The 20,651-nt window shown below is 44.5% G+C and overlaps 1 protein-coding gene across 4 annotated transcripts in view; it reads left to right on the forward strand.

Moving 5' to 3' along the window:
* RNF121 (ring finger protein 121) overlaps positions 1-20,651 on the forward strand; it is a 79,951-nt gene that overhangs the window by 43,576 nt on the left and 15,724 nt on the right. For 3 of the 4 annotated variants that reach the window (XM_058663528.1, XM_058663526.1, XM_004589930.4), the window contains exons 4-6: positions 5,189-5,343; positions 8,110-8,217; positions 11,294-11,414. In XM_058663528.1, the coding sequence (XP_058519511.1) occupies positions 5,189-5,343; positions 8,110-8,217; positions 11,294-11,414 (384 nt within the window). The remainder of the gene's footprint in view (positions 1-5,188; positions 5,344-8,109; positions 8,218-11,293; positions 11,415-20,651) is intronic. The other variant, XM_058663529.1, reaches the window with a different exon arrangement.

A 20,651-nucleotide genomic window follows, 5' to 3' on the forward strand; every position in this document is an offset into this window, starting at 1 on the left:
GGGCTCCAAGGCTGCTGCCTTCAGGGAGCCTTCCTTGATTTCCCTACTTGAGTGAAGGGCTTTTCCTCTAGGTTCTTGGCCACTAGTGCTTATTCCATTATAGCTCGTGTGCTGGATTGTGCTGTTGTTTCTTTTAACTAGACCTGAGCTCTTAAGGAGCTTGTTTTGTTTTGTCATGTTTTGTTTTTCTGTTTTTAAAGGTTTATTTATTTGAAAGAGGTACAGAGAGAAATCTGTCTGCTGGCTCACTCCCCAAATGGTGCAACAGCCAAGACTAGGCTAAAGTCAGAAACCAAAAACTTCAACGAGGTCTCCCTCATGGTGACTGGGGCCCAAGCATTTGGGCCGTTGTCCGCTGTTTTCTCAAATGCATTAGCAGGGAGTTGGATAGGAATAGGAGCAGCCATGGCATGAAATCGGTAACCAAATGAAATTCTAGCACTGCGGCAAGTGCCCTTACCTACCACTGTTACTGTACAATGTGCTCTCAAAGCGCAATTCCAAGACCCCAGAGATGCATAGAGATGCATAGAGCTGCTGCCTCCTCTGTCCAAGCTGTGTCGCCAATTAAGCAGCTGAAGCTTGCCATGGCTGTGCTGGCAGCACCTCTGCTGACATCTCTTCCCTAGCAGTTGGTGGTGAGCTGAAACTCCCTAGATTTGTTGTATGTGAGTTGCAGTTAAGTCATGCTATCTTTGGGTAGTTTGTTAAGTTTCATCATGTGGTGTTCGTTCTTCATTTCCCTTTATTAGCTCACAAAATATCAGAGCTAGAACCCTAGAAACAGTGGGTGCCAGGCTGTTCTTCAGTTTTAACTTTGTATTTCCAGATTCAGATAACGAAGACTGAATTGCTTCAGAACCATCCAGAATACCAGCTTTTTCAGGAAGCCTGTCTTAACTTATGCCCCAAAATCTCTCTCCTAAACTCCTGTGTCAGTACTTAGCGGTTTGCATGACTACATAATTCGTGCACTTGTTTCATTCAGTTCCTGCCAGAGATGTCAAGACAAAAGCTTCCATTATTTTGTTCTTTTTATAATAGCAGGCACAAGTGCTTGAACAAACCAGCCAAATTTTACTTTTAAATTATATTAACATATAATACCTATATATTTTGTCTATTTTCTTTTTTTTAAGATCTATTTATTTTTATTACAAAGTCGGATATACAGAGAGGAGGAGAGAGAGAGAGAAAGATCTTCCATCTGATGATTCACTCCCCAGGTGAGCGCAACGGCTGGTGCTGTGCCGATCCAGAGCCAGGAGCCAGGAACTTCCTCCAGGTCTCCCATGCGGATGCAGGGTCCCAAGGCTTTGGGCCGTCCTCTCCTGCTTTCGTAGGCCACAAGCAGGGAGCTGGACGGGAAGTGGAGCTGCCATGATTAGAACCAGTGCCGATATGGGATCCTGGGGCGTTCAAGGCGAGGACTTTAGCCGCTAGGCCATGCCACTGGGCCCAGATTTATTTATTTTTATTGCAAAGTCAGATATATACATATAGAGGAGGAGAGACAGAGAGGAAGATCTTCTATCTGATGATTCACTCCCCAAGTGAGTGCAGCAGCCGGTGCTGCCCCCATCTGAAGCTAGGAGCCAGGAACTTACTCCAGGTCTCCCACGTGGGTGCAGGGTCCCAAGGCTTTGGGCCGTCCTCTCCTGCTTTCCCAGGCCACAAGCAGGGAGCTGGACGGGAAGTGGAGCTGCCAGGATTAGAACCTGCGCCCATATGGGATCCTGAGGCGTTCAAGGCGAGGACTTTAGCCACTAGGCCACTGTGCCAGACCCCCTTATTTTATTTTTTAAAGATTTATTATTTTTTGATTGGATAGTTGGAGATAAACAGAGGAGGAGAGACAGAGAGAGGAAGATCTTCCACCCGCTGTTTCACTCCCCAAGTGGCCAGAGTGGCTGGTGCTGAGCCGATCTGAAGCCTGAAGCCAGGAGCTTCTTCCGGGTCTCCCACGTGGGTGCAGGGTCCCAAAGCTTTGGGCTGTGCTCTGCTGCTTTCCCAGGCTACAAGCAGGGAGCTAGATGGGAAGTGGAGCTGCTGGGACAGGAACCAGTGCCCATATGAGATTCCAGTGTGTGCAAGGGGAGGATCCAACTGCCAAGCTACTGTGCCAGGCCCTTATTTTTTTTTTTTTTTTAATATTTTTATTGGCGAGTCAGATTTACGGAGAGAGCAGACAGATAGATGATCTTCCATCTATCTGCTGGTTCACTCCCCAGGTAGCCACAATGGCTGGAGCTGAGCTGATCTGAAGCCAGGAGCTTCCTTCCTCTTGGTATCCCATTGATTGCAGAGTTCCAAGGCTTTGGACCATCCTTTACTGTTCCCAGGCCACAGGCAGGGAGCTGGATGGGAAGCAGAGTAGCCGGGAGACAAAATGGTAACCGTATGGGATCTTAGCACATGTAAGGTATGGACTTAGCCACTAGGCTGCTGAGTGCAACAGTTAAACAGTGTACATAGCTTATACCAACCATATTAGGAAGCCAGATTGTATTTCCTTTTCTTTGGTCTCTATTGGCTTTATTGCAGTTCTTTATTTTTTTAAAAAAAGATTTATGTATTTTTAATGGAAAGGCAGATACACAGAGAGGAGGAGAGACAGAGGAAGATCTTCTGTCCAATGATTCACTCCTTAAGGAGCTGTAACAGCCGGAGCTGAGCTGACCCGACCCGAAGCCAGGAGCCAGGAAGCCTCTTCCAGGTCTCCCATGCGGTGCAGAGTCCCAAAGCTTTGGGGCGTCCTCGACTGCTTTCTCAGGCCACAAGCAGGGAGCTGGATGGGAAGTGGAGCCTCCAGGACACAAACCAGTGCCCATATGGGATCCTGGTGCTCAAGGCGAGGACTTTAACTGCTATGCTATGGTGCTGGGCCCCCATTCCAGTTCTTTATACCGGCTGTAATACATAGCATCAGCACCAGATGGCACCAGATTCCCTGCCTCTGGCAAGCTAGTGGTTCGAGTGCTAGTTAGTGAAGTTTAACCTAACTACTAGTAGCCACTAGTTACCTGCTCCTACCTCTGGTATTCAGATGGAAGTAATGAATGAGGGATCTTCACAAAGTTTTTTGAAAACATGTATCCACAAAAACCACATATATCTCAAATGTTTTCATATCAAAATACTTTGAATTCCGTTTTCTGTCATCTTTTGGAAGTCAGTTCATAATATAAAACAAGAAACATAGATCATAAATCCAGTGATTCTCTTATTGTGTGTGACATTCCAAGTTGTGTCTTAACCAAAATGCAGTTGCCCACCCCTCTTTACTTTAAAATTATTTAAAAAATGTATATTTAACTTGTAAAAATTTAGCACATTTGTGGGGTTCCCTATGATGTTTTTAACACATGTATTCATTGTGTATTGTTTAAACCAGGGTTACCCTACCTGTCTCCTGAAACTTTTCTCATTTACATATATACTTACTATGTGTATATAATGGTATATTATGCCGTATTTTACAGATAGATATACATTGTTAATGTTTTTCAATTTCATCTGATGACATCAGAGAGAAAACCTTCATTTAGCGCTAATTATCTTCTCATTTTATCCCTGCTACTCACCTAAAAGGAGTCTCGTAATTAAAGCATTGTGGTTAAAAACAAAGGCTGTGTGGTTTAGGGATGGAAGCAGGCACGAGGAGCAGGAGATGGTCACTGCTGCGGACTGCCTAGAGCTGTGCTGTGCATTTGAAACTCTTGAGGGAACAAGTGTGGGTTAAGACCCTGAAGGCTGTGAAGTAAAGTGGAGGTTTGGGCGCAGGCATGTAGTCTAGTGACTAAGGTATCTGCCGGATTTGACTCCTTGCTCTTGCGCCTGACTCCAGCTTTGCTGCTGTTGCAGGCCGGGGGTAGTGGAGATGGCCCAAGTAACTGGATTCTTGCTGCTTCCGTGGGGGAACTGGAGTGATTGTCACAGATTTGGTCTATCCGCAGTCTAGCTGGCTGTTGCAGGCATTTGGAGAGTGAACCAGGGATGAGTACCTGTGTATGTACACAGCTCTCTCTGTTTCTTTCTTACTCTCTCAATTAAAAAAAAAAATTGAGATTGAGATTTTTTTTAAATTGAGAAATGCAGCCTTTCTCATAAGGACTCTTACTTTCCTTTTATTATCAAGTTCATTTGGGACCTGTTATGTGGTAGATACTTTGCGTTCCACAAAGGAAGCCAAGGAACACAGCATATTCATGGCCTCCAGGGAGCTGAAATATTCAGGTGGAAAATGAGTCTAGCCTCGTGTTCTAAGCAAGCAGTGCAGTGACATCAAGAAAAGCCTTCCAGAGTCCTAGAAATCTGTGAGCAGAGGTTTCACCTGTCTTGGATGTGATGTTACCAGGCAGAAAGGGAGATGGTAATGATGTTTTAACCAGAGAGGGACAGTGTGACTTGAAGGTATGGGGAATGGGATGAGATAGTTCTCAAATTGGTAGATTGGACCTTTTAAGGGACATTTAATGGCCTGGCTAAGGATGTTAGCTCCTAACCTATATGCAGGGGACTTAGAATTTCTCAGACCATACATTAGAAGTAGCACTTGGTCTCCCAGAAGGATTAGGTGGCCCCCGTTGCAGGGAGGCTTACAAGTGTAATTTTGCTTGGTAAGAGGTAGCAGGGGCCCAAATGGGAATGTATCTAAGAGATACATTCTGATGGCACAATTATGGAGAGAGAGAAAGAGAAAGAGAGGGGGGGGGGGCAGGCTAATCCTCCCCTTGCAAGTGCTGGGAGAGAGAGAGAGAGAGAGAGAGAGAGGCAGGCTAATCCTCCCCTTGCAAGTGCTGGGATTCTATATTGCCACCAGTTCGTGTCCTGGCTGCTCTACTTCCCATCCAGCTCCCTGCTTGTGGCCTTGGAAAACAGTGGAGGACGGCCCAAAATCACATGGGAGATCAGAGGAGGTTCCTGGCTTCAGTTTGTCTCAACTCCAGCCGTTGCTGCCGCTTGGCAAGCGAACCAGTAGATGGAAGGTCTTTAAAAAAAATCTTTAATCAAGATAGTCAATGAGACTTGGAAGAGAGGAGTCAAGCTTGGTCCCCGGTTTCTGACCTTGATCATTAGTAAGGTTACCTTCATCCAAAATTGTAAGTGTATGAGAGGTATTTCGGCCCCGTGGACTGGGTTGTAGCAGGAGCTGGCTCGAGCTGAAGTGCTTGTATTTGTGTTTCAGATGGTGACCCTCTTTCAGATGTGGGTTGTCCCCCTCTATTTCACAGTGAAGCTGCGCTGGTGGAGGTTCCTAGTGATCTGGAGCTTCTTCTCTGCTGTCACAGCCTTTGTCACCTTCCGAGCCACACGGAAACCTCTGGTACAAACAACCCCAAGGTGAGAGCTGGTTTCCTGAGGCTCATGGGTGGGGATGCCTGGGAGGCAGTTGGGTATAGATGGAAAAACTATTGCTGCCTTTGGCTACTGTGACGATTTGGTTCAGGGCCTCTCCTGAACAAGCTGATTGGGAGACCCACCCCTGTATCCACTGATGAACAACCACCATATATTTCCCTACAGCTCATTTTATGGTTTATGTCAAGTTCTGTTCATATGAAAAGCAAACAAAATCAATAAGCAGATATTGGTGATCAGTGTGGTCTTATTTTAAATGTTATTTTCTTCTGTCAACACTTTTCTGAATTATATTTTCCATTATATTCTCTCATAATACCCTATAGTTTTCATTCACAGCATTTATCACAATTTAGAACTAAATATTATTTTGAGTATTTGTTTCCCCCACTAAACTTTGGCCAAGAGTTCAGGAACTACATCTGTTTTCTGTCTGTCACTATATATCTAGGACACACCACTGGGCTTGTCATTTAGAAACTTAACTGTCAGTTTTTATTGAATGAATGAAATTCAACCAATATGCAAATTTCCAACACACAGTGCTTCTTTCTTAGGTAACAAAACAGCCCCTGCCTGTATAACCAGACACATTTAATTTGATCCTTCCAAGTAACTTGGTGAGGTCATTTCACGTTTGTACTTGACTCAATTTAAAAAGAGAGAGAGATTTTCTTATTCGTGCAGTAAGCAGCTGCTGTGCCAGGCTCTGTGCTGAGTGCTGGGGATACAGAGCTAGATAAGACATGGCCCCTGCCCTCAAACAGTGGTTTAATGGAGGACATGGGTGAGAAAGCACCTGTTGCAGTGCATTTGGTAAGTGATGTGAGAAAGGTGTCCTTCCCAGGACAGCCTGCCAAGAACTGGTTGGCCGGAACATTTTGTCCAGCTAGTGTGCAGTCTTCCAGATCCTAAATTGATGTTCCTCCCTCATGTCTTATGTCCACTTTATTGCACTGCTTCCTCTGACCTCTGGGTTTGATTGTACAGTTGGTGATCCAGAAGCTGCTGTTTTGCTTTGGTAGCTGACTTCTGGCTGTTGATGAAGAGAACAGGCTCTGAAGCCGGATGGATGTGGGTTAGAACTCCGTGCCCTGTCACTTCTTAGCTCTGTGGCCTGATCTCTGAACCTGATGCAATAAAATGGGAAGAGTCTTCAACAGAATCAGTGTCTAGCTAACATGACTGAAAACATGTCAATAATATGAGGGTTTTTTGTAATAATAACCAATGCTTAATAATACTTTACAGTTTTAAGCATATCATTTTTTTAAAAAATTATTTATTTTTATTGGAAAGGCATATTTAGAGAGAAAAGGAGAGACAGAGAACTTCCATCCACTGGTCCACTCTCTAAATGGCTGCAATGCCTGGAGCTGAGCTGATTCAAAGCCAGGAGCCAGGAGCTTCTTCCAGTTCTCCCACGTGGGTGCAGGGTCCCAAGGTATTCTGAGATCTGCTGCTGCTTTCCCAGGCCATAATCAGGGAGCTGAATGGGAAGTGGAGCATCCAGGATACAAACCAGCTCATGGGATCCTGGAGCTTGGAGGTGGAGGATTAGCCAGTTGAGCTGTGACATACGGCCCCATCCTCATTTTTTTTTAATGTATCATTTCCTCAAAATCCTCATTTTTTTTTTAACACAACACTTAATGAACTTGATTGTGGGCTTTATTTAATACAGTGAGGGAAGCAGTGTGATTTCCCTATTTTACAAGTAAGCAAACTTATTTTGGAGAGATGGTACAATTTACCTGAGGTTACCCAGCAAATAAACACTCTAATTCAGACTAAGAGTGTGTGGTCCCTTTGAAGACAGTGCTACAAGGTGTGTGGGGCCTTTCCCACACTGAGGAGCCGCTGTTGCTTGCCTGGCCACAGCACGACGGGAGCTGGAGCCTCCTCCCTGGGTCCAGGCAAGGTTGGCTTCTATTTGTTGGTTATTCCAGGATGTTGTCTCATTGCTCATTAGCTCTCATCACATACATAGTGATGTCTCGTGACATTAGGGACTTATCATATTTAAAAGGTTCTGATTCATTCAAGAAATGCTCTTTCCTTTCTTAATCCAGATGAGTCAGCCATCCAGATTCCCCACCACCCTTCATTGGCTGTGGGACATACAGTTCTCCCTCCAAGGCCTGACAGTCCTGTCCGCCAACCACAGCCACCTCTACACGTACATGTCTAACTCCAAGATGCTTTTGAGTGCCTGCCTCTTCTTTACATCTTCTCCTTCAGGAAAAAAAAACAAATTCAGCAGCAAAATCCTTAATTTTACTAAGGTTAGAAATAAAACTGTTCAGAATAACCAGGCCCAAGAACAAAAGACAGTAGCTAATACCTACCTCTGGTTTATTTCCCCCCTGAATTTCCTTTCCTGACAAGAATAACCAGCCTTGCTCCCCTGTTCTCTGGTGTGTTGCTATGGCTTTAGTTTTCGCTTCTCCGTCTAGCTAATCTGAATTCAGGGTAGTGTAATTGTCTGGGGCAGCTGTACTCTTCCAGCCCAGGCTGGAACCTCCTGGGCTCTCCTTTCTTCCTTTTGACTGAGACCAGAAAAACATCAAGTAGTGTCCTGCTATATGGAGGTATTTCTGCAAATACGGAAGTGCATAGCTTTGCGCAGTGATGGAAGCTGCTCAGTAAGTCTTCTGATTCCCATTGATGTGACAGAGTGCTGGTGGTCCACAGGCCCTTGTGGCCAGTGATTCTGTGAAATACACTAACAGAATCTCTTTTTTCTAGGTTGGTGTATAAATGGTTCCTGCTGATCTATAAAATCAGCTATGCCACTGGCATCGTTGGCTACATGGCTGTTATGTTTACCCTCTTTGGTCTTAATTTATTATTTAAGTAAGTATGTTTTTGTTTTTGTTGATGTTTGGGAGAAGAGTAGCTGGGGAGAAGGACTTTGCTTGCTGTCTGAAGTTCTGGGCATTTACAGAGACTCTGGGAAAATTGGAGAGGGTGGTCTTCTGTGGTTTGTGCTGACAGAAATTATATATATAAGTCATAGTTCCACATCATTGACAATATTTTTTAGGAGTTTATGTTTTACTAGAAAATTATAACACAGGTAAGCATCATAATCCACCATCCACAGTGCTGTCACTCCAGTAGAACCATTGTTCTTGTCTAAGTGCACCAAGTATTATAATACCTACTCTCCTTAGTGCTTTATATTCAAGTAGCCAAGGGATCTGCAAACTGTACACACACTGTAATATAAAATAAAGTTTTACTGAAACACAGTCACGCTCGTTTAGTGTCTACTTCCATTTTTGTACTGCGACAGATGTCGTATGGACTATAAAACCTAATGTATTTATTATGTGGCGCTTTATAAGAAAGGGTTCTCTGACCTTTGGGCAGATACTTGAATTCAGTCAGAGTTGGCCACACTTGGCAACTGGGCCACTGAAGAGGAAGTGAGACAGGGAACACTGCAGGGCAGTGACTGCAGGAGTCTTCAGAGTAGTCGCAGAGCTGAGGTATGCAGGAGTGAGACCACTTAGACTGATGTGGAAGTCCAGCTGGCTTGGGAAACCCTTCCCCAAGGACCATGTTCAGTTTTGAGAATGTCCCAGTCCAAATGCTGAGTACCAACTACAGGTCATGTTTAATGCGAAAACATGTTGCCTGTAACACAGCGGACATTCCACCTTTGTCGGATTTCTGAGGAAATAATTGTAGAAGATTAACCTGGGGGCATGTAAGTCTTTCAATGGGTAGGCATCGTGGGCTGTTGTCAGTTTCGTGCTACACAGATGACCCAGCTAGACACGTTTCCCACAGACACATTTCTAGGAGTGGAATGGTGGCTGATGCTTCTTGTTGTGAGATTTCCAGAAGCTCTGTACCAGCATTCAGGTCCTCCGGCACCCCAATGGAAATGATGTAGGAGGTTGTGAGTTTGGAGCTGAGAGGGTGCAATGAGTCAGTGGGACAGAAGATGGCAGAAATGAGTTTTCCTGGATGAAGTGATTAATGGTAGCTGTGGACTACAGAGCATGAGGAGTCCTAAGCCTAGGACATTACCTTGAAGCTGAAGAGATTTAAGATTGAAATTTAAGTTGAAGAACAAGGACCTCTTCCCCAAGCCCAGAGTATTGAGGGCAGAGATGTCTAGAAATGAAAAGGTGCTTATTTAGGGTAAGAGATGAGGAATCGTGTATGAAGTGAGGAGGCAGATGGAGCTTTTTCTTCCATGTGTGGTACAAGCTGAATGAATAAAGAGGATCTAGAAGCGTTCCAGGGAATTCATCAAAACAAAGATATTTGTAAGCATCTTCCTAACCTTTGTGGTCTTAAAAACAATACAAATGAAGATTCAACATTATGTTTTAAAGATATTTCTTTTGTGATTAGAGGTTCTTTTTGGTTGCCTAAACTATATAAAAAAGAAAAGTATAATTTAGACTTGGTCATTCTATGATACTGATTAGGTTAACTGATATGAGGTCTGATGTGGCAGTGGGCAAGTTATTATAAAATTAATAAACTAAGACAAATGTAATATATAGTTTTAAGTGAACACATACAGTTTTTGCAGATATTTTTAACAAAGAGAATTTCCTATCAAAAACATGAGTTCAGGCCTGGTGCAATAGCCTAGTGGCAGAATTTCTTGCCATTCATGCAACAGAATCCCATATGGTTTGTGTCCTGACTGCTGCACTTCCCATCCAGCTACTTGCTTGTGGCCTGGTAGAGCAATAGACCAAGCCTTGGGACCCTGCACACATGTGGGAGATGTGGAGGAAGCTCCTGGCTCCTGACTTTGGATCAACTCAGCTCTGGCCATTGTGGCCACTTGAGGAGTGAACCAGCAAATAGAATATCCTTGTCTCTCCTCTCTATAAAATGAATAAATAAGTTCTTCTAATAATAAATCTTTTTTTTTTTTTAGATTTATTTTTTATTTTTATTACAAAGTCAGATACACTGAGAGGAGGAGAGACAGAGAAGAAGTGGAGCTGCGGGATCAGAACCAGCGGCCATATGGGCTCAAGGCGAGGACCTTAGCCACTATGCCACACCGCCGAGCCCTAATAATAAATCTTTTAAAAATGGGTTCAAGGTTATAAATAGTCCTTGGAATGATTAGAACTGACCTCTTTATATAGACCATTCTTACTCATGTTAGTAAATTAACTTGGAGCAAAATTTAACTTGGATGCATCTAGCAACTAAGAATTTTACGGTGAATAGTGTATAAATACTTCCTCACTAAATTTAAAGTTTTTTTCTTTAACCCATATTGAGCAAACTCTGTGAGACTTACACAGAATCTACAGTATTATGTAGGAACACAAGACAAAAGAAAATGGCTCTTCAGGCCAATCTGCTCTGCCTGGAGTGGGCACAGGACAGTTGGGGCATAATGTGTGCCCCGTCGCCATCTGCTGAACATTCCCAGAAAGGGGTCAGGCGGGGGTTTGGACCACTCGGATCATCTCCCTTTACTGCGGTGCCGCTCGGATCCTAGCATGTGTTTCCTCCCTCCCTGTGGAGGGTCTGCTGTGTTGACCTGGGCCTCTGGTTGGGCATGAGGCAACTCCGTGAGTTAGTAGATTGTAGACTGAAATTGCACTCCTTGATGTTCAGCAACTGACAGCAGTGGAGTCCTCAACTTGGATCTCAGTGAGTGCAAGCCCCGGGCAGCTTTAAGGCCTGGTCACGAGTCAGGGGGATGTAGGAACTGGGAGCAGCAGTGGGGCAGGGGGTCAAGGGGATGATCTGGCCTGGACTTTGTAGCTCACAGTGCTGGCTTCCTTAGGGCGGGTCATGGGTCATTTGAAAGCCGGCAGTAGACTGGACTTAGTTTTGTTAGGACTTGCCTTAGGCCCTGCCTTATGTGTTGCAGAGTACTGATCCAAAGCAGTTATGTCTAGGTCAGGCCTTATTGTCAGTGCTGCTTCTCTTACAGGATCAAACCCGAAGACGCCATGGACTTTGGCATTTCTCTACTCTTCTATGGCCTTTACTATGGAGTTCTTGAGCGGGACTTTGCCGAAATGTGTGCCGACTACATGGCATCTACCATAGGGGTGAGTGCTGCTTTACAGACTTTTTTTTTTTTAATCTACTGTAGTTTTATATGAAGAGATAGAGAATAGTCTTAAGTTTATTGGTTCACTCCCCAAAGGCAGGAGCCGAGAATAAAATCTGGGCTTTCGTGTAGCTGGGCAGGACCCTAACTACTTCGGCCATTATCTGCTGTCTCCCAGAGTGCCCATCAGCAGGAAGCTAGATGTCAGGCAAGCACTGTGGTTTGAGATGTGGGCATCTCAAGCAGTACTTCTCCTGCTGTACCACATGCCTGCCCTGCCTGGGTTCATCATTCTGCCTCCTGTTCCTGCTGCATTGTTTAGGCCAGTATGACTTGCATGATGGAAGAGAAAGGTGCTAAAGGGTGAGGTAAGCCAAATTGGATCCTTTAAACTGTGGGTGGTACACTAAAGGTTTCCACCTAAAACTGGAAAGCCAAATCTCAGATGACCCTTTTACTAAATTTTCAAATAGTTAAAGGAAAAAAAACTATTCGGTAGGACATTAATGTTCAGCAAATCCATTTCTTCAATGCCTTTTTTATTGAGCCTTGATACATTGTTATATGCTGGAATTACAAAGGTGTACAAAAAAGAGCATTGTACTTTGTCAAATAGAATTTAGTTGCTAGTGGAAGTCATGAATATTAAAGTAATTAGCAGTCCTCCAAACCTGTAAAATTACAATGTTAATGAATACTTTAAAGGAGACATTCACGATCCTATGAACAGATATAGTAGTGACTTTATTTTTTTTATGTTTTTTTTATTATATTTTGACAATCTTTACATAGTTAATTACGTAAAAAGGGTAAGACTATTATTTACATATTGTTTCCTTCATGTATCTGAGGTAAAGGGGGATAGTGAGGGAGAAGTCCCACCCGGTTTCCCACCCACCCCAAGTCCCGGATGTGGAGCACACTCTGAGATATTTCCTCAAGTGGTTTTGATAGTTCTCCAGTTATGAATCACTGCCAGTTTCGCTCGATGAGGTCATCCACTGATTGATATGGTCCATCTTAAAGTCTCCGTTTGCCCAGTATTTCGTTGCCAACATATAGCTGAGGTGGTTGATTGACTTGTTCTGTCTTCTGTCTTTTCTTGGTTAGAGTTCTGAGTCCAGCAGTTCGATTGGGGAGATCCCCAAAGAAACTTTGAGGTATTCCCAGACCAGATTCTTGTATGTTCTAGCAAGCACAGGGCCCGGCACAGTCCATCACCCCGATCAGCTGGTGGTTGCAGTTGCTGGGTTGATTCTGTTTTCAGTCCCGACTTCCACTGGAACCAATAGGTGTTGCAGTCCAGTCTGGTTCTGCCCAGCACATGCTCAGCCCTCACATCAACCAGTGAGAGCTGCAGTCTAGTCTGGGTGACCCACAATAACCCCCACCAGGCCCGCCCCCTACCCTGGTTTGCCAGTATGTGTAACAGACTAGTCCAGTCTGTCCCACATCCCATTTGGCTCTCATACATGTCAGTGGGTATTAAAGCCTAGTTCCATCCTACCAGCTCAACTATCCAGCCCTCACGGATGTTGTTGAGTGCCTCTCTGTCTAGCCACCCCTGCCTCTGTCCTAGTTTTCGTGCCCTCCAGTGCAAGTGGTAACCCAAGAGGGAGGAGCCCACTATTTCCCTCCCAGGTCTCTCTCAATCCCGGTTTATGCACTGTTTGGGTGGTTCTGTGGTTTGACTTGACAGAATTAGCCCCCAGTGCCAGCTTCTGCCAGCTGATGTTGGACTAAGCCCAAACAACTCTAACCCAGTCTAATTTTTGTTTGCAGCAGTAGGATCAATCAGCCCAGCCTGGTTTTTCCCTGATCTAGTCCACATGCGGCACACAGGTGTTGCAGCCTTGCTTAGTCTGGTCTGTCCCCATCCCAGCCCATGCTCTCCAGTGGGAGTAGCTGTCTGGCGAGGGGACCAGCCCCTTAATCCCCTTGCCAGCTCTACCCTCCCTTCCTGGATCTCGTGCATGTTGGTTGGGTGCTGCAGTCACATCCAGTATAGGCACCACCCCATCTCTTGAGCTAACCGTTGGGGCTAGAATTTCCACAGGGTTTGGCCCACACATCCCCCACAGAATCTACCCCTGGATATGGTCCTTGAGTGCTAGTTAATATTATGGCTCTGCCCAATGTGACCAGTCTCCTGATCCATCTTCATGTCAGTTAATAGGATATCCTACTGGACAAGCCCCGACCCTTAGCTTTTGCATGAACTGATGTTCGGTGCTCAGCATTGTTCAGTGATTACAAGTTCTTCAAAGGAAATTTACTGTCATTGGGAATCTTTACGATTGACTCAGATCCCAGAAGCACAGTGGGATCAATCTGGAGCTATCTAAGCAGCGATTCAAAGAACCAAAACCCTAGAGCTCCCCAGCCTGGCGGCCAAGGCAGAGCCTGGTGCCAAATAGTTTAAACCCCCAGGCCCAAGGTCGCACCCCTCCCCAATCCCATTCACCGCCCAATGAGGGCAGTGGGTGGACCCCCGGCCTACCCAGTCATGGAGACTTCCCCCCTTGGTGTACTCACCCCGAAGGAAGCAGCCCCCAAACCCAGCCAGGCCCGGGGACAGCTCACCACATGCACCTGGTGGCTGGAGTCGGGATCCGAGCAAGACGCCCCATCCTGAGGCCCACCAGTAGTGACTTTAGATCTAGTCTTAGGACTCAAAGATCGCGTCCCGAAAGGAGTGACTATTGAGCTGGCTTGAACAAGGAGTAGGAGTTAAGTAACAAAACGGAAGTGTGTACCACATAGAGAAAATTACATGTGCCAGAGCTGTGTGTGAGAGCAGCAGTGAACATAGTTTTGAGAAACTCAGGCTGGTGTGGTTGTACAGCAGAGTGCTGTGAAAGTGTGGAAAAGTGGGCTGGGCTAGAAGAAAGCCTTATAGTTGAGTACCAGTAGCTCTTGAAGTCTGAGATGGAGATGGACTTTATCAGACTTCCATTTGCCAAGAGCATTCTGACTGCTGAATGGAAAACAGATTGGAGCAGGGTCTGCAGATTAGAGGGAACCTCTTGTGAGAGAGTTATGGCCATCTGGACAACACACATCTGCCAGAGTTAAGGGAGAAATGGTAGAAAGGGAGAGAAGTGGACATTTTTGTGAAGTATTTTCATTGTTAAGTGGCTTAGACGTAGTTTGATTCTGGTGACTGAAAAAATACGAGGGAGATGCAAAGAGCAAAGCTGATGTATCTCACTGGGCAGCTACTTGGTTGGGAGGTAGAGCCTTTCCCGAGGCAGCTGAGCTTTGAGGCCAGGTGGAACGTGGGGAAACACCGCAGCCTTAGAATGGAGGAGGAGTTACCACCCTGAGGAACTCAAGAAAGTGCTCCTGATTTTTTTTTTCTTCAAAATGGAAGTATATATTTGTTGTTTTTGCAGTTTATAATGTAACATATTCTCTTTAGAATTATCTGAATAATATATGCTTTTCCTCTCGGTATTTTTCCCCTTAGGCCCCCTTCATCCCAAATAACACTACTGCAAGCAGGAATATTTTCATCAACTTTGGTAACTTCATTCAAGTACAGTTTTAGGCTGCGCACTTTGTTTTGTTGCAATATCATGGGACTATTTTTTATGTCTGTGTTGGATGATCTTTCAGATTTCTTCTTCTTTTTTTTAATTGGAAAGGAAGATCTATAGAGAAAAGGAAATACAGAGAGAAAGGTCTTTCATCCACTGGTTCACTCCCCAAGTGAGCCGATCCCAAGCCAGGAACCAGAAGCCTCCGGGTCTCCCACGTGAGTGCAGCGTCCCAAGGCTTTGGGCCATTCTTTACTGCTTTCCCAGTAGAGCAGCTGTGACACGAACCAGCACCCATATGGGGTCCTCGCAGATGCAAGGCAAGAATTTGGCTACGATGCTATCATGCTGAGCCCAACCTTACAGATTTCTTACTTGATTGTATTTGAATAACTGTTTAATGTTTTAGTTTCATTGCATTGTCTCTTCTCTGTCTGTGTAGATTCTCTTCACCTAGTTCACTCCCTAGAAAAGATTTATAGCCTGCAGGATTCTGATTGGCCACAGTTAGCCACAGCTCTACACTGAGGTGGCTTTGGGGGCATAATCAGCTTTTCTGATCCGGGCAACACTCTGTCCATTACCCATCAGTGACTTCATTTTTTTTTTTTTTTCATTCTATTTTACAGGACTAGTTCTGTTAATGTTCCCAGGTTTTTCCTGGCTTTATCTCAGTGTTATAGTCAGCAGCCACTTTTTCTTTAAAAAGTTGTATTTATTCATTTGAAAGGTAGGGATTTAGAGAGAGGGAGAGACAAGAGATCTTTCATCTGTTGGTTCACTCTTCAAATGGCCCAAATGGCCAGAGCTGGACTGGGTCCAAAGCCAGGAGCCAAGAGGTTCTTCCAGATCTTCTATGTGGGTGTAGGGGCCCAAGCGCTTCAGCTTTCTTCCATAGTGTTCCCAGGCATATTCACAAGGAGCAGCCAGTACTCAAGCTGGCTCTCATATGGGGTGCTAGTACTGCAGGCAGCGGCTTTACTCACTAAGCCACAGCACCGACCGCTTAGCTGCCACTTTGAGCATTGGTTTTCTAGCCATTCAGTCTCCTTATTCTTTCCAGTAGGCACTGAGCTCAAGGTAGATGCGTAAGTTAGCTTCTCCCCCAGGAGATGGAATTGTTACATTGAATTTTCACAGGTGCTGTGGTGATTAGAACTGATCCTGAAGAATGAGGATGAAATAATTCCTTAATAATGATAAAGTCCAGCTTCACCAAGAGACTTGGGACAATTTCTTGTTGACATGGACACCCTCTCAGACTCCAATTGTTGGCTGCCATATTCACCTACTCTTCATGGGATCTGACCAGTTACCCTACCATGGCATGCTCTCCAGGATGAGTCTTTAATGGTCTAGCCAAGGATAAATTAAGGATTGCTCACATTGAACTTCACTGATGGATTGAAGGTAATAGCAAGAAAATATACACATGAGTTTTAAAAGGGGTAAATCTGGCCTCTAGAACGCCTGCTCTCTGGTGCTTCCAGTTGCCACCTTGTGTAGTTGTCTGCCTTTCTCTGAGTAGCCAGTGCCATCTTAGCTGTACTCATCATCTGGATTACAGATCTGGAGAATGCTGCTGCATCTGGAGCTTGTATTCCTGACCAGAATGCCCCATCTCCCTGCCCCTAGCTTGGCTCTGCCTTCGGTGTCCCAGGCTCTTGCATGATGATCCACCTTTTCTTTCATTTTCTTTTTTTAAGATTTTTTTTAACTTGAAAGATTTACACAGAGAGAGAGGTAGAGACAGACAGACAGAGAAAGAGATCACCCATCTGCTGGTTCACTCCCTAAATGGCCACAATAGCAAGTTCTTGGCTAGTACAAAGCCTGGACGCAGTAGCTTCTTCTGAGTCTCCCACATGGATACAGTGGCCCAAGGACTTGTGCCTTCCTGTGCTGCTTTCCCAGATCATCAGCAGGGAGCTGGGTGGGAAATGGAGCAGCCTGGTCTTGAACCTCTTTCTCCTCACTGCTGGCAGCCACCATTCTGCTCTCAGTAAGTTTGACTACTGCAGGTACCCTGTGTCCGAGGACTCATGTAAGGGGAATGTCTTTTGAGTCTCATTTCCCTTCAACAGAATATCCTCGGGGTTCATCCATATTGTAATACATGTCACTGTCGCCTCCATTTTATTTTATTTTATTTTAATTGTTTTATTTTGATAATCTTTACATAATTGATTAGGGCACAAAGAGTCAAGGGCTATAGGAAAGTGGTTAAGATCATTGTTACCACATTATTATTTTTTTCTGTATCGGGGTAAAGGGAGAGATAAAGGGAGAAGCCCCACCCAGCCTCCCAGTCATCTTAGTTCCCCGACGTGAGACATGCTCTGAAGGTCCTGCTCATGTGGTTTCTCCAGATTAGGGAAATATTTTCTTATTATTTCATTAAATACATTTTTAAACCCAGTTTCTCTTTCTACTCCTCTGGAACTCTCATAACTCTTATGTTTGGCCTTTTAATGTGTCTCTTAATTCTTTTTTTCTTTTTTTAAAGATTTATTCATTTTATTACAGCCAGATGTACACAGAGGAGGAGGAGAGACAGAGAGGAAGATCTTCCCTCCGATGATTCACTCCCCAAGTGAGCCGCAACAGGCCGGTGTGTGCCGATCCGATGCCGGGAATCCAGAACCTCTTCCGGGTCTCCCACGCGGGTGCAGTGTCCCAATGCATTGGGCCGTCCTCAACTGCTTTCCCAGGCCACAAGCAGGGAGCTGGATGGGAAGTGGAGCTGCTGGGATTAGAACCGGCGCCCATATGGGATCCCAGTGCTTTCAAGGCGAGGACTTTAGCCGCCAGGCCACGCTGCCGGGCCCGTGTCTTTTAATTCTTGAATGCTTTTTTTAGGTTGATTCAGTTCTGCTTCCAGCTTTTTGATTGTTTCCCCATTGTGGCAAGAAATACTTTCCAATTCTGAGATTCTTTTTTCTGCCTTGTTCATAAAGTCTCATATTGAGACTTTCCGCTGAATTTTTAATTTGCTCTGTTGCATCCTTCATTTTCAATAATTCAGCTTTCATTTTGTTTCAGTGTTGCTCTTTCCTTTATGACACACTCCTCACATTCCTTGAGCTCCTGTTTGTGCCTCTCATTGTTGATAACAAGCTTCATAGTGAGTTTCCTGAATTCTGAATGCCCTGTTTTCTCAATGTCTTCCTCAGTTGACTCTGAGGTTAGCAGATGCTTTTGCTCCTTTGCAGGGGAGTCTTCAGCAATATTCATTGTGCCTCTGTTCTCTTCTTTTGCTCTTGGTCATTGTACTTCTGGTTAGCATAGTCTTCTCCTCAGGCCAGGTTTCTGAGCTGTGTCACCCAGAGGTCTACAATTCATTTTACTTATTGTGGTTGGTGCATGGTTCTTTGTTTATAGTCTTTTGTGCCACTCCTTCCAGCAAGTTTCAGATCTGGGCTCTTATGTTGGACTCTTTTTTTTTTTTTTTTTAATGTTAGACTTCTTCCATGGTCTGTGTAACCCCAGCTCCTGGCTCACCAGTCTCCACCTCCTGTGATCCTGTGTTGAGGCTGCAGTGTTATGTGTACAACCTTTCTCCCACTTCTGGTTTGAGCAGTTTTCAGGATTAGGGAGACACCAAGTATCCTAAATACCTAGGTAGTTGGGACTGATCTTGCTGGAACCTACTGGCCATTAGGTCTGAGGGCCACATGGACATGTTTTGAGTGATGCCAAAGCTGCTGTTATTGTTGCTGTGGGACCAGTGCAGTGCACTGAGTTCAGTGAGTTCACTCCCAGCTCAGTCCATGCACAGCTCACTGTTGTTGCAGTCTCAAAGCCTTTGCCACATTGTACAGAATGGCACCTTTTGTGCATGGAGGTTTTTTTTTTTTTTTTTACTTTTTAAAAAATTGATTACATTGCATTATGTGACACAGTTTTATAGGTACTGAGATTTCCCCCCACCCTCTCCAACCCCCCACCCCATGGTGGATTCCTCCACCTTGCTGCAGTATTACAGTTTAAATTCAATCAAGATTCTTGCATTGCAAGCATTTCATTATACCAAGCATAGAGTCCAGCATCTTATTGTCCAGATACGTTCAACGGTTTCTTGGGGAGACCATCTCTGGTCTGAAGGTAGAGCCGGCAGAGTATCATCCCAATCAATTAAAAGCCCCAACATTACGTCAGTAACAATTTATAACATTATGGAATTAGTTGATATGGTATTGAGTAACCAATATGTTAAAAGAAAAAAAAAATGCAAGTTCTTAACCACATCCTGTGACTACTTCATTGACATTTCAATTATTAGTTTATATACAATCGGGTTCTATACACCTTAAAATGACTATAGATTACTATTCAGCTGTCTCATGTCTATTTTCATTTTAGTATTTAGCAGTTTATAGTGTTGAGGCATGATTTTGCTGAACCTGGCTGTTTTTCGGGTGTAACTCTAACAAGACATATGTCAACAGTTTAGGTGAAGAGTTTTAGGAGGGGTGTGCAGAGAAATCTTCAGTACCCCAGTGAGGAGTAACTAATCTTTGTGTCCCACCCAGTGAGTTATAAGTGCATCCCCGCTGACCGTTTCCTGTCTGTTTCTAAGCTTTCCTTGTTGTTCTCTATCTATTGTAGTATTTTTGTTTGTTTGTTTGTTTTGAGGGGTTTCTGGAGCGATCCTGATGGTCATTACGGGAGAGGGTGGGGACCTAAAGTCGGAACCAGGCAAGGACCAGTGAAAGCTCCTCTCCCTAGTCCCGAAGGAAGTTTACTGTTCTTCTGTTTCTGCGGACCGCTCAGGGCTCCTGGTTGTCATTCCGATGACCTTGGATCCTGCAAAGCAGGATTTGGGCTTCTTCCATCCCATGTGGTAGATCCAAATGGAGGTGGATGACCTCAGAGTTCTTGGTCTCCGAAGGCACTCCGTTTCCCCATGGTCTCCTTGGCAGTTGGGATGTAGTCCTTGGTGCCCGTACTGATAGTCCTTGGTGAGGATCTGGGAGTCTTCAGGGTTGGGATACAAGCCTCCTCCTGTCCGCCTGCTCCACTCTGGGGTCCCCCCCTGCTCTATGCAAATGACCTCCTGTTAAGAGGTTGTTAGGATTGCTCCTGATTCCCCCCATATGCCTTTGTAGTTTTGCTATTGTCTAATGCTGATTCGAGTCTGTTTATGAGTTACCAGTTATGATCCTAATAGGTTATACTTCCCGTCTTCCTCACACCTTCTAGGGTGATGTAAGATTTCTCTGCTCTCCCTCCCCATTTCCGAATAGCATAGGGCCTTAGAAGTATATTAAGTTTTACAATTCTTTGATGTAGATTATAAGCAATCTGACTCATATCGATTGTTGGTTCATTGATTACTTCACAATATCTTATTGCATGAGATACAGGCTGTTCGGGGTTGAAATAATATTACTGTTTTTCGGATTGACATCATTTCATAACAGCCACATCAATAACAACATCAACAACAAATCATAGCACCCTGAAAAAATGACGCACCACTGAGTAACCAACACATACGTGACAAAAAGGAAACACAGAAGTCTCTTGGGAAAAATGATGCCATCATATACCTCATGAGCAAGTGATGAATTCTAGAGAAAAGAGATTATTTGGAAGCAACCAAACTGTGATAAAAACATCAAAACACATGGGACACAGCCAAAAAAGCAGACAGACAATCAAAAACACAGTATAGATTGGATTCTTGGAGTTAC

This window comes from Ochotona princeps, chromosome 4 (assembly GCF_030435755.1).
Source record: "Ochotona princeps isolate mOchPri1 chromosome 4, mOchPri1.hap1, whole genome shotgun sequence".
NCBI lineage: Eukaryota > Metazoa > Chordata > Mammalia > Lagomorpha > Ochotonidae > Ochotona > Ochotona princeps.